General features: G+C 38.1%; 1 protein-coding gene and 1 pseudogene across 2 annotated transcripts in view; both read left to right on the forward strand.

The window, feature by feature from the left end:
- Positions 1-3,220, forward strand: part of KCTD8 (potassium channel tetramerization domain containing 8) — a 215,760-nt gene extending 212,540 nt beyond the window's left edge. The window contains exon 2 of the mRNA XM_084799683.1: positions 2,608-3,220. Coding sequence (XP_084655809.1) covers positions 2,608-3,071 — 464 coding nt within the window. The 3' untranslated portion in view covers positions 3,072-3,220. The remainder of the gene's footprint in view (positions 1-2,607) is intronic.
- A 49-nt stretch (positions 3,221-3,269) lies between these two features.
- Positions 3,270-13,124, forward strand: LOC311606433 (uncharacterized protein KIAA1143 homolog; annotated as a pseudogene). Its single transcript has 2 exons — positions 3,270-3,313; positions 12,504-13,124. The product of its transcript is annotated as an uncharacterized protein KIAA1143 homolog (transcript).
- The last annotated feature ends 504 nt before the right edge of the window (positions 13,125-13,628 follow it).

Here is a 13,628-nt window from a genome sequence, read left to right on the forward strand (position 1 = left end):
GACGAGTTTGGGTTAATTGACACCAGGACCACTTCAACAATCGGGTTCATTTTTTTTTTTGGTCTCTAATTAATTATTCTGCGTACATTTGGATATTCAACAAAGTTTTGTGGAATCACAAACTTTTGTTTCCCCTCCCCCTCTTTTACTCGACTGCTTAATACTTAAAGTATTTCAGATGTGCTGCTCTTTCTGTTCAAGCACCACATAACCATTCACACACAATTGAGTTTAGCACCTTTAAAAGGTAATTTGCCTTCTGGGAATTACATCTGCTGCAGAAAAAATTTTACATATCCAGTCCTTTCCATCATCACTAAGGAGGTAAAGAGATTAAAATACAATCTGTAAGGTGTGCAGTTGTACACAGACCTCAGTTAAAAACGCTTCTGTCTTAAGAACTCTACTGGGGTCTTCTGACTGAGCATATCCACATTACTGCAAGGTGCTCACACGGCCTATTGACATATATAAGAAGTGACATTTAATCTCAATACCATACTCTTCCCAGATGGCTAGAAAATTATCATGTTCTTCCTTTTTATGGCAATATAAGAAAGTCCAATGAAATTCATCAAAAGCCTTATTTTGATTAATTTAACCAATTTGTGGCTATTATGGTATCTTCAATTCTGTTTGATTGATGTAAAAAGTTTTATTGTTGTTTTTGTTGCTCTTATTTTTGTGGCACTAGTGTGCAAACACAGGAATCCCTTCTTGCTAAGGAAGTGCATTGCCTCCAAGCCACATGCCTAGTTCTACAGTTGCTTTGAATTAGCTCTTTGGAAAACTTATGAGGGGACTTTTATTTGCTTAAATCAATTTATCCTTGAATATAAGAGTTTAATACTTAAAGTAGAATCTTTACAGTAGATGAATCTAGACTCTGAACTAATAACAGTTTCTCTAAAATAGAATTTTAAAGGTTATGAATTTCTTACACATATATTACACAATCATTTAAATTATATCAAAGCCATGTGAGCAGGTTTTACAATTAAAAATTCATTTCAATAGATAAACTAAAACTTTAGTATCAAAGAAATGAAAATTAAATACCTGTTGATCTGTGCCTAGTTGTTATGTGCCAAGCCAGAATTAGAATGAAAGTATTTGGTCATACGGTCCCTAAGGTCATAAGTTCCCTAATATCAATTTGCAATGAACAATAATGCTCCATTTCTATGATAGACAGCCAGGGTTATATATTCTGAGCAATAACAATTAACATTTGAGCATATTAGAATAGGTTAAAATAATTCCTTCCAAAGAGTTTTAAAAATTCAAACATAAGATATTCAGTTTCCCAATTTTAAATATGTAGCCAGAGAAGACAAATTTGGTACCATGCTGAGCTAGAGTCTAAACCTACAGTGAATGTACTACATGACCATAACAATCTCTTGCCTGTGTTTGAAAACTAAAAGTACATAGTATAATGGAGCAGATATAAGTTGATAACATTCTTCCTGGACTAAATTTCATTGAACATATAGAAAGTTGTACTAGTACTTTGCTGTTCTATGAAGTACACAGTAGAAATTAAAATTGTTTTTCTCTTCTAGGAACTCATTTATATTCATAGCAAAGCATTCCTTTTTTGATTTTATAATTTTAACTTAGACACTTTGATAATAGAAAAAATTAATGGTTGTATTGCTGATGTATCACTTGGGGTTGGTCACTTGTCTCTGCGTTTTGGTCAGCTCTGTCTTTTTGTAATGACCTCTGTCTGCTGCCACAGAAAGTTTCTTGATGAAGGTGACAGCTTATTAGTTATCTGTGGGTAAGAACGTATTTAGAATGTGGTTAAAATTACAATTTCTGTGATGATTCTTTTAAATATTTCAATAGTTTTTTCCCAAGAGGGTTAATATTTTATTTTTCTTGACTCTACTGTGGGATTAGGACATCTCTTTAATATTTATTGAATGCTATTACACACTCTTTGGGAAACAAATACTTTTAAAAATTTGTCCTCATATGAATTTTACCGTAAATTTCAAAGTTCCATATTTTGAAGGAGTACTCTATTTTAAGTACATACAAGCATCATAATATTAAGACCATATTATGTATAGCAGCTTTATAATTCTCCAAGGGAATAGGCAGAAACAGGATAAAGATTTGAGAATTATGTTTAAATCAGTCTTGCACTTGGAGGCATGAACAATGCGATGGTACCTCTGGAATGGTGCCACTGCTGCTTTACAAAGCTAGGAAATGCCACCTTCCTGTTTTCCGGTGGAAAAATAAATGTGCAAAGGACAGCATTCAGCGCCATGGTTGTCACAAAGATGATCACGGCATCTAGAGATGCAGATCTAAGACTGGAGGATTGTTTGTGCATGATAGTCTTATTTCTAACTTCAGGAGTTAGAAAGTAAATAAACAAAGACCCTTCTTTCTGCAGGATGAGATTCATGGTCTTTTACTGAAAGGTCACTAAGTGTTTGCATGTAAAGACCTAAATGTTGTTATCAAACCCCTGAAATACAGGTTCGAATGGCACCTTTTTTCTTCAGATGGATGTAAAGTGAGTAGATAAAATAATAATTTACCAATTGAATTTTTTTCTGATTTCCCCCCCTTGCTTATCTTCTTTAGGACCACCTCAGAAGATAGTGTCCCCCAAACAAGAACACGAAGACAGGAAACATGAAAAAGTCACAGACAAAGGCAGTGAGAGTGGGACTTCCTGCAATGAGCTCTCCACGTCCAGCTGTGACAGCCACTCAGAGGCCAGCACTCCGCAGGACAACCCGGCCAGCACCCAGCAGGCTGCCGCTGCTCACCAGCCTAACACCCTAACCTTGGATCGCCCCTCCAAAAAGGCACCAGTGCAGTGGATGCCACCGCCAGACAAGCGCAGAAACAGTGAACTTTTTCAGTCACTCATCAGCAAGTCCCGAGAAACAAATCTCTCCAAAAAGAAAGTCTGTGAGAAGCTGAGTGTGGAAGAAGAGATGAAAAAGTGTATTCAGGATTTTAAAAAAATCCACATTCCAGATTGTTTTCCAGAGCGCAAACGCCAGTGGCAGTCTGAACTGCTCCAAAAGTACGGGTTGTAGTAATGATGCTGTTCTTGGCGTGTTATGATGGCATTCAATGTTTACTACAATGTCACCACCTGACGGATGGTCAGTGTGGTTCTTGCTGCTCTTCCGTTTTGTGAACAGTGGATGTGGGACAGTATTCTTTTTCATTACTTTTGTTGTTGTTTTCAGAAACATAATTTTAAAAAATGAAAACAGTAAATCTGTGTCAAAATGGCGTATCTATCTGATTTAAGCCATTTTGTAGTGATGAGCGTGTAATGTGCATGATCAAGAACCTAAGAATCTTGATTTTTGGACTGTGGTCGACTGGACATGTTTGTCATTCTGTAACTCATAAAACAGCAAATCATCATGTCACACAAACTCAGACAAGAATGTGGATGAAGCAACATGAAGTGAAATTTTAGATGGTGGTTTTAGGACCCAAATCTACAATGGTTTAAATGTTAATGCAATAAAACAAGTATTATTTTTTTGCATGAACACAATGTTACAAATAAATCACAAGAAATAGGGAAGATCTGTTTGTTGCTTTGAAAGAAAAAATAATAAAAAATAAGGCAAATATATATATATATATAGTTTCAGGCAAAGCCTATAAATGTAAGCTGTCTAGGAGATTGAGCTTTCTTTGTTCCTGATCTGTGATTCTTTTGTGTAGGTGTATGTTGTTTCTCTATGTTAAGATGGTGTAAATATGCCTTATACTGTTATGTTACGGCATCAACATTCATCTATCAATGCTAGTCATGATTATTTCTGAGAAATGAGTCTCTTTTCATCAGGTTGTGAAAACTGGTACAATGATGATTTAAAAGATCCTATTATCATGGTAATCAAAATAATTGAGGGAAATGTCAAAGAGCTTTATGTATTTATTAAAAAATGGAAAATGTGTTAGAATTCCTTAACTTCTACTGACTTTTCTTTAAAACTATTTTTGTCATACTTGATTTCCACTTAAAACTGCATATTACAGAATGATTGATAAATCAATGTTGGAAAGATTTAAAATAATTCAAATTGAGGTGGAGCGAAATCCACATAGCTGTGTTGCTTTATAAACCCTCAGTCCACAGGAGAAGAAAGGCCACATTTGATAATACAGTGAAAGTTTATTTTCAGTGACAACAAGATTTAAAAAGCCTCTCCACAATAAACTGGGAAGTTATCTCTTACAAAGCAAGAGACTGAAATGTCAACAGCGTGCTGAAAGGTCACTCCTGATGAAGAGTTTTCTCTTCCCGGGTATGTGGGGACAGGCACTTCCTGATCAAAAGCCAACAATTATGCTTAAACTCTTCACAGAAATAAATACAAAATATCATGAAGCCTAGCAAAAGAAAATAGGCTGAGAGAAGTAAAAATGTCCTCAAGAATGAATTTGGGTTTCTTTGTGGTGACATAGAGAGGGAGTGGGTGGCACTTGCAATGTCCTCTTTTCCAGCAGGTAAAGGATATGAGCATCCTCACTTGAAAGGTTGAAAAACAACAGCTATTTTTGGATTTTTTTTTCATTGTAACATTATATAAAGTGATATCTACTCAGGACTATAAAAGACATCTAAAACACGATTAACCTTCAGTTAACTGCCAGGCTTTGGGAAAGTATCTTCTTTCACTGTCTGTTTCTGCTCTCAGGAAGTTGGAAGTCCCAGGATGCTTTGAGAGGTGGTCAGGAAGTAGAGATTGCCAGGTTGCCAGGTTTCCAGTCCCACACCTACCATTCACCCTTTATGTATCTGATGGAGATTAGAGCAGTTATAATGTTATAAGAATGATTTTGGATGGTTGGGGAGGTAGCTCAGCAGGTAAGAACATGTGCAAATATGATGATCAGAGTTCTGGTCTCCAGAATCTAGGAAGGAGTTAGGCACGATGAATCTAAAATATCTGAGCTCAGGTGAAAGACCCCAACAATATACAAGGCAGAGAATGATGAAAGAGACATCTGATATTAATCTGGCTTCATTGTGCACCTCTACAAACATTTGCCCTCACATATATGCACATGCACACACACATACCATAACCATAATTACAATGTGAAGATTTATAGGATATAATTTACATAAGAACATAGCTGTCCGTCACCGATCTGGAAAGAAAGCCCATGAACAACAATGGTTATCCCATAGAACTAAAAAGCCATCTCTATCAAATAGTGAATTTCGAAGACAGAGGGAGAATAAACCTAATAAGAACTATAACCTTTTATAAATCACACTCACAAATACAGAAGTCAAGCAAAGAGGAAGGGGAAATCACTACCCACACAATTTCCTTGCACATTCCAATTTCCTAACTATACCTTCCATGTCCCAATGTAAGCAGATGCCAGCTGGTCAAAGCCCTATACATATAATGCCCATGGTAATGCCCTATGAGGCAAAGTCCAGAAACAGATGGCGAGGACTGTTTCTGAAATCTACCTTGCACGCTCTGTGTGTTTCCTAATGAACCAGTTCAAGTAGAACGATATTTGAAGGAATTCACTAAGAGTGTGTTTTCTGTTTCTCTCATCTCTGCCTCCTTAGAGCGTTGCGCACACAAGTCTGTGTTCCTTCCTGATAAAGTAGAATAACAGTTGTGAACCATGGGGTGAAAGCTACTGCGTCTGAGTTGTTTTTATTTTTTCAGTACATAATCATATGGGAACCGCTTGGTTAGCATGCCAGCAACACAACCAATAAGAGTCAGTTACCTCCTCTTTCCCTTAGTTAGAGCTTAAAGTCTGATTCTTTAATACCATTTCTCAAGTTCTCAGTAGAGGCTAGAACTTGACTGGCCTCGAGTAGGCTTGTGAGAAACCAAAGGAAGTATCTACGTCAGTGACTCTTATCGAAGAAAAAGGTGACAGAAAATACTAGAGGCAAGATAGACTGGAAGTGGTCTACACTGCTTCCTTTCCCAGTTGTTGGAACTGGAAATTGATAAGCACTAAAATGTGGAACCTGGAAGCAGCTACTGAGGATGAGGATTTCTTCTACCCAGATGGCTTCCTTCTCTGCTACTTGTAGCCTCCAGATAACAACCAAGGAAAGAAAGTCAACAGTGAGATGCATTGTTCTAGAAGAGAGTTTAGACTTTATTCTCAGTTTAGTTTTCATAAGTCTTGCTTTTCCTGACTACAAAAGTCTATTAAAAAAAAAAAACAGTCTAGGAGACAAGTGTTACCATGGCAGCCCTCTTGCAGTTTTCTTATCACCTCATATTCTGAGACTGGGAGACAAAGAAGAGGGGAGCATGGAATCCACACAACTTACAGACTAAAGAAGCCTCTCTGACATTTTCAGTCCTTGGACAAAGACCAAGAGACGTATATAAAACATAGATTGGGCACATCAGATTGGACAGGTGTGTGTGTGTGTGTGTGTGTGTGTACATGTGTGTGCTTGTATGTGTGTGTCTGCTCAGGCATGCGTGTACATGTGCATGCCTCTGTATATGTGCCACTCAAGTCAGCAACTCAAATAGCAACTTTTGAGATAAAACTTTTAACACAATAGGTGTACAGATATATAAATAGAGGCATACTGCTCTGATAACTACATGATTAGGAATGATAAAATGTTTACACTAGATGGAAACTAATTAATTCAAGCTAAATATACAAATTATAATTGTAGATTGGATAAACAAAAAGTTTTAGGTAGAGTATTCCAATACTGCTGTTTTAAATTGCAAAAGCACAATACTAACAGAGAGAAAATAAATAGCAGTTGCTTTTATTGTCATTTGATTCATCCCTTTTTAATATTTAAAGTTGTGGCAGATTGACTCTATCTCATGTGTTTATTATGACTTGTGTTTTAATGCCAAAAAAAAAAAAAAATGCTAGAAGGCAGAACAGTAGCCTTAAGGAAGAGCTCACCCAAGAGACCATGAAACACCTATCTCAAATGTTATCACAAGTCACGTTCACCTTAGCAGAAGTAGCTGTTGTCCTCTGCATTTTTATTTTACATCATGATTATACTTGCCCCTGCCCCCTCCCCAGCCAGTCCCTCCTCCCCTCCCCTCCCCCTACCTCCATAAACAATTCCTTCATTTATCTTCAGAAATAAGCCTGCCTCAGGAGATCACCCAGCCATGGAATGTCAAGTTGCAATAAGACTGGCCACCGCCTCTTCTATTAAGGCTAGATGAGGCGAGCCAGGAGGGAAAAAAGGCCTCAAAATAGAGGGACCTGGAGGGGCCAGGAGCTCCACAGGGAGGCCAATAAAGTCAACAAATCTGGGTGGAGAAAGGGGTACTGCAGAGACTCATGCACCAGCCAAGACCTTGCGTGGAGTGGACCTAGACTCTCTGCTCAGATGTAGTAGATAGGCAACACAGTCTCTCTGTGGGTCCCATAATTTGGGGGTAAGGTCTACTTCTGACATGGACTCTGGCCCCCACATGTTGATCACTTCCTACTGGTGGGGCAGCCTTGCCACACCACACAGGAAGAAGGATACAGGCAGCTCAGATGAGATTCCATAGACTAAGGTCAGGTGTTAGGGGAGGAGGGCTCCCCTTCCTGAGGACTAGGGAGGGAGAGAGGGTGGACTCAAGAGGTGATGAGGGAGGGTCCTAGAATCAGGATGTGAAGTGAACAAACTAAAAATAAAAATTTTTAAAAAGAGTCTCACAAGAAGACAGTTATGTGGAGAGCACAGACTAACTTAGACATGAACTCTGGTGCCACATATTTGACCACCTCATCTTGGTGTGGAGGCCTGGTGGCACTCAAGGAAAGAATAAGGAGGCTACCAAGATGAGACTTGGTAGCCTATGACCATATAGTGGGGGAGGAGGTCCCCCTCAGTCATAGACCTAGGGGAGGGGAATAGAGTGAAAGCGGGAAGGAGGGAGGAATGGGAGGATATAAGTGATGGGATAACAATTTAGTTGTAATCTGAATAAATTAATAATTTTTAAAAAAATAAAAAAAAATAAGACCAATGTAAGCAACTGTAACGTGTGCAGAAGGCCTAGTCCAGGCCCGTGCAGACTCCCTGGTTGGTGGTTAAGTCTTCTTGTGGCCCTATGGTCCCAGGATAGTTGGTTCTGTGGGTTTTCTTATGGTGTACTTGACCCATGGCTCCTATAATGCTTCCTCTTCTCTTTTGTGGGATTCCTCAAGCTCTACCTAATATATAGCTGTGAGTTTCAGCATTTACTTCCTTCAGTTGCTGTGTGAAGCCATTCTGATGACAATTAGGCTAGAGGCCAATCTATGAGTATAGGAGAATATCATTAGCAATCACTTCATTGACTTTTTTTCATCCATCTCTGGTCCTATCATGGGTATCTTGGCTATGCAGTTGCAGTCTCTGATTCCTGTCCCTCCGGGCAGTGTCAGGGGTGTGCTCCCTCTCATAGCATGGATCTTAAGCTGGACCAGTCATTGGCTGGACACTCACACAATTTCTGTGCCACTCTTATCCCAGCATATCTTGTAGGAAGGCCAAACTGTAGGCTGAAGGTGTGGCTGGGTTGCTGTCCCAATCCCTTTACTGGAAGTCTTGCCTGGTTACAGGAGGTGGCCAGTTCAGGATCCATATCCTCCATTGCTAGGTGTCTTGTTTTTAGTAGCTGAACAATACTCCATTGGGTAAATGTACCACATTTTTTGTCCATTCTTTAGTTGAGGGGCATTTAGGTTGTTTGCAGTTTCTGGCTATTGCGAGTAAAGCTGCTATGAACATAGTTGGACAAATGTCCTTGCGAAGTCCCTATGCATGATGCCACTGTATCTGTGAGTTCATGTGTGCTGCCATGTCTGGGAGACATTGTTTGGCATTATCTGTCCCCTCTGAGTCTTACAATCTTTTGTATTGCATCCTCTTTCACATAGCACCCTATGTACAAGAGAGGTTGATAAAAGCATCCCAATTAGAACTGGGTGTTCCAAAGTCTCTAACTCCCTGTACAGTGTCCAGTTGAGTCTCTATTAGCCCTATCTACTACAGGAGAAAGCTTCTCTGAAGATTGCTGAACAAAACACTGAAGATGTATCATAGCTTTTGTATTTTTCTCTTGATTATAATTTTTATCTTACTGTCTATTATGGAAAACAATGATAGATTCTATTACTGCCAAATTTCTCCTTTCTCTGTACTTTGTCTAATAGTAGTACTATGTATCCATGTGTGTACCTGAAGAGCACACACGAAAAACACTCTTTCTAAATAGTTGAAAGTTCCAAGTGAAATTTAATACATTTCTTTGTGTCACAGATGGGATGTTTATTATGAATACAAATGTATTTGTTATCAGGTTTACATGTCCTCCTCTACATCCCCCTACATAACAAGGAGGAAGATTCACCAGGAAACTCACCTATGCTAGGAAACAGGAGGGAGGGAGGGAGGGAGGGAGGGAGGGAGGGAGGGAGGGAGGGAGAGAGAGAGAGAGAGAGAGAGAGAGAGAGAGAGAGAGAGAGAGAGAGAGAGAGATGCAGGAAATAGAACACACTGCTTTTCTAAGGATGCCTGGTTTTATTTGATGTATCTTGAACCTCTGTTATGTTACAGGAACAGCATACCATTGAATAAGAGTATTGGTATACTGTTAAAGGACTGAGAGCCTGTGTGAGAAATCAGAATTAGAAAGATAACAGGCCAATATCTGTCTGATACCAGTTGATTTTGGCCTGACAGATGCAGCTTTGCTTTAATAGGTGCACAGAAGAAGTAGCATGATGCAACCCCATGTTAATTAACTAGTAATCACTTTTTTCTTACACTTTAACTATTTTTTATTATAACAAAGAAAGCTGTTATCAACCTAACTACAAAAATAATGATTTTTGAAACTGAGTCTGTCTAAATGCACCAGCAAAGACTATGATAGCAGAACAATAAGGGAGACCTTTGCTCCAGAAAACTTAAAATGTCAAATTCACATATATTAAATCAAATGGCAAGAGAAAAACATGCCACAATGATGCAATAAAATTTTATTATGATGATGATTACTTTTTCAAATTATTATCTTTCCTACTACTTACCTTAGAGAAACAAGAACTTTGAAAATCAAAGTATACTCTTCAGTATTGTTTCTGTTTTCTTCAAAATGTTCTGCCTATACAACCATCTCTTATGTGTGGTTCTTGGAATGGCTATCATGCTGTAAGCAATAGAAGGCTGCTTGGCTCTTGGAATGTCCTTTAACAGATACTTAGGACAGTCTCAGCGTTCAATTCTTTCACACTAATGGTAGGAAGACTTTATTTGAATGATAGCAGTTCTTCGTTTGATTTTCCTTAACTACGTCTGAAAATATTGTTATACACCACCAGCATTTCATTCTACAGTTACCTGGGTAGGCATGCATAGCATCTCCTTCTCTAAAAATTCATTTTAAGAAGAGTTGTGGGGCCAACAAAAATGGTTCAGCAAATAAAAAGCTTGCTGTCAAGCCTTCCAACCTGAGTTTGATGCCTCGGACTCACATAGTGGAGGGAGAGAGTTGTTGTCCTCACCTATGCTATAGCAATACATGGATGCTCCACACAAACACAAAAAACTAATAGCAAAAATACTTATATAAATTACTTGATAGTTTTTATTATTAATCAAATATTAAATATTTTAACTGAAAAGAGTAAAAATAATAGAAAAGATGAGAATTAAGAAATAATGAAGGAAACATTAAACAAAGTAGCATGAATTTATAAAGTGAAATTTCAGGGGAAATGAATTGTCCCAGTCTTCCAGCTCATAGTACACTAGAACGTGACCTTCTCCTATGGACTTCTGAATTCTGACCACCCGTTAAGTATTATTCACCTTTCTGCTTCACGGAGCTAAAGCACATTGCTTTCTCTTAATTATGCCTTCCTTCTGTATTCTAGTAAATTTTATTTGCTATACAAACTTTTAAGAAAACATGCAATCATATAGAGGATTCAGAAGCTGAGCTAAGTTTAACAGAATTCTTCTACATACCAAAGAAAAACTTTAAATCAAACACACAAGTCAATGTGTACATTTAGATACTTATTTATGTAAGTATCAGTCTAAGATTCAAATCTCCATATCGACATAGTAATAACTGAATCATATGATTGCTTATAAACTTTTAAAGTATACTAAAGATATTTAGGGAGTGTAGCATATTTCTAAATGTTTACTTCATGTCATCAATTATTAATTTGGAAATAGAAGAATTCTTATTGAAAGTAGATAATATTTTCTGTAAGCCAAATATTTTATTAGCTTTCATTGCTATTGAGATGAAATTCAGAGTTTTTAAGTATATAATTACATGAATCAGTCATCATTACTAGATTTTTTCATCATACCAGTGCCCAGAACTTTTTATTATCCTGTGAAGAAAGCTACTATATTCATCAGTCTCTCATTACTCCATTTCTTCCCCTTATGTAATGTTCAATATTGACCTTTGATCACCATATATTTGCTTGTTCTGGCCACTTTATATATACATAAAGTTACACAGCATGCAGCCAATTTCATGGAACTTTGATGATTTATCACGTTTTCAGGTTTATCTAGGCTGGGCCATAATTCATTAGGAAAGGCACAGTAGACACATGCTAACATTGCTCTCGCTTTTTTGCGTCCACTGGACATCATAGAATATTTGTGCTGCAACCGTGAGAGTCACACTATGTTTTAGAGCCCAGAGCGGGGTCCAGGAACTTGTATGCGTAGTCCAGTAAGGATTGCATAACACGCTCCACTCCTGTGAGAGGGATTATACACAGCATTTTTATTACAGAAAAGCACATGTCACTCACACAACAGACCATGCCCATGCTTGGGATCATTTCAACAAGTAGAGAGACTTATGGGAGTGCTTTTCTATGTATGCTGGCCCGTGTGTTTGAAACTGATACCATCTTAACAGTCTACTGTTCTGAAGAACACTTCGTTAAGAAATAACACATTTTCTTTACATAGAAAGCCTACGCATCTATGTTTAGTCAGTACTATCATATAAACCTTGGAGGATGTTTGTTGCCTTCCCATCACAGCTTTGGAAGCCACAGTTAAAATCTATCCTAATTGGTTTTAATGGAACAAAGGCCACAGGGAAAGTTATTTTTATCTTTAGAATGTTTTCACTTCTTGATTTTTCTCACTCTTTGATTGTATGAAAAATCCAATCAATTAGGTGGCATTGTGCAAAATCAGGCTGCGGTAGAGAAGCTTAGATCGGTGACCATATGCTATGCTGAAAGTCAAATCTCTCGTAGTTGAAAATACAAACAGCTGGGTCTACTGACAATAAAGCCCTGTTGTGTGGGGATTTTTTTTTCCTGGAGAAAAAAAAAAAAACCAATAGTTATCAGGGGAAATTTTGTGGGTTTTTTCTTTTTTCATTAAATATTTTATTTTATTTTTTACATATACATTTATGTTATTACCCATATATAAAAGAACCATAAGAGGTTCCCTGTCTGGTATTGGTTGTCGGAACCACCACAAGCAAGCGGAACCAGGTATCCTGGTATGTGCTGCCCGCCGAGCCCACCTTCCTGTGCCGCTTCAAGGAGCCAGTCAGCTACAAGGAGGGACCCACCGTAGAGACTAAGAAAATCCAGCCTCAGCTCCCAGATGAAGATGACAGTGACAGCGACACGGAAGATGAACAGCCTCAAGTAGTAGTTTTAGTAAAGGGAGACCTAACAGCTGAAGTCATGAAAATTGAAGCAGAAATAAAGGCTGCCGAAGCAGACGAAAACCACCTCCAGCTGATGAAAGAATCATTGTATCGAAAACCAGTCAAGCGCGCCACCGACGAAAAGTGTTCTGGGTTAACAACAAGCTCCAAAAAGAAGAAAACTAATGAAGATGATGTAAAGAAGCAGAATTCCGTTAGAAAGAACTCACAGAAACAAATAAGAAATAGCAGTCGCCTTTCTTTTGACAGTGACGATGAACATGAATAAACACCAATGTTGTGGACTTGGTTTCCTTTGAAAGCAATGATGTATTTTTCAAAGTATTAGTTTTCCTATATCTTAAGGTAACAATTTCCACTAGTACTACAGGTTTACTACAGAAAACTTCAGAAGTACTGGAACCGATTTCCTGAAATAAAACCCACCTGTCAATGCCAAAACAAAACCAAAACCAAAAAAACAAAAACAAAACAACAACAACAACAAAACAGAACCATGACATAATCAAGGATTCTATAAATGTTACCATAACTGTCCTCACTATTCCAAGTATTCCTGCATTTCCTACTTGCTGGATAGCAGGTGCCCGAGAGAAAGAAGCTGACTCCAAGGCTCTCACACTAAGTAAACCCAACTGCTTAAAAAGAGCTCACAGCTTGCCTTGATTCAGTCAGCCTGCAGTATAATATTTTCTACTTAGGATAGCCATCTTTGTCAACACTACTTCTGAGAGGCAATATTGACCTTTCAAAATTCCATTAAATGAAAGAAAATCACTAGTGGCCAGAGCAACTTGCCAGCGTTGGCATGTGGGTGCTGACATCGTTCACCTTGGCAGGATGCACTCTGCCTCCTCTACAGTGCTTCTGGCAGGAAAGCTCATGGTCCTGTAGAAAATAAGAAAACAGAGTCTCTAACAGCATAGAACA

Source organism: Acomys minous, assembly GCF_964271855.1.
Source record: "Acomys minous genome assembly, chromosome: 10".
NCBI classification, from domain to species: Eukaryota; Metazoa; Chordata; class Mammalia; order Rodentia; family Muridae; genus Acomys; species Acomys minous.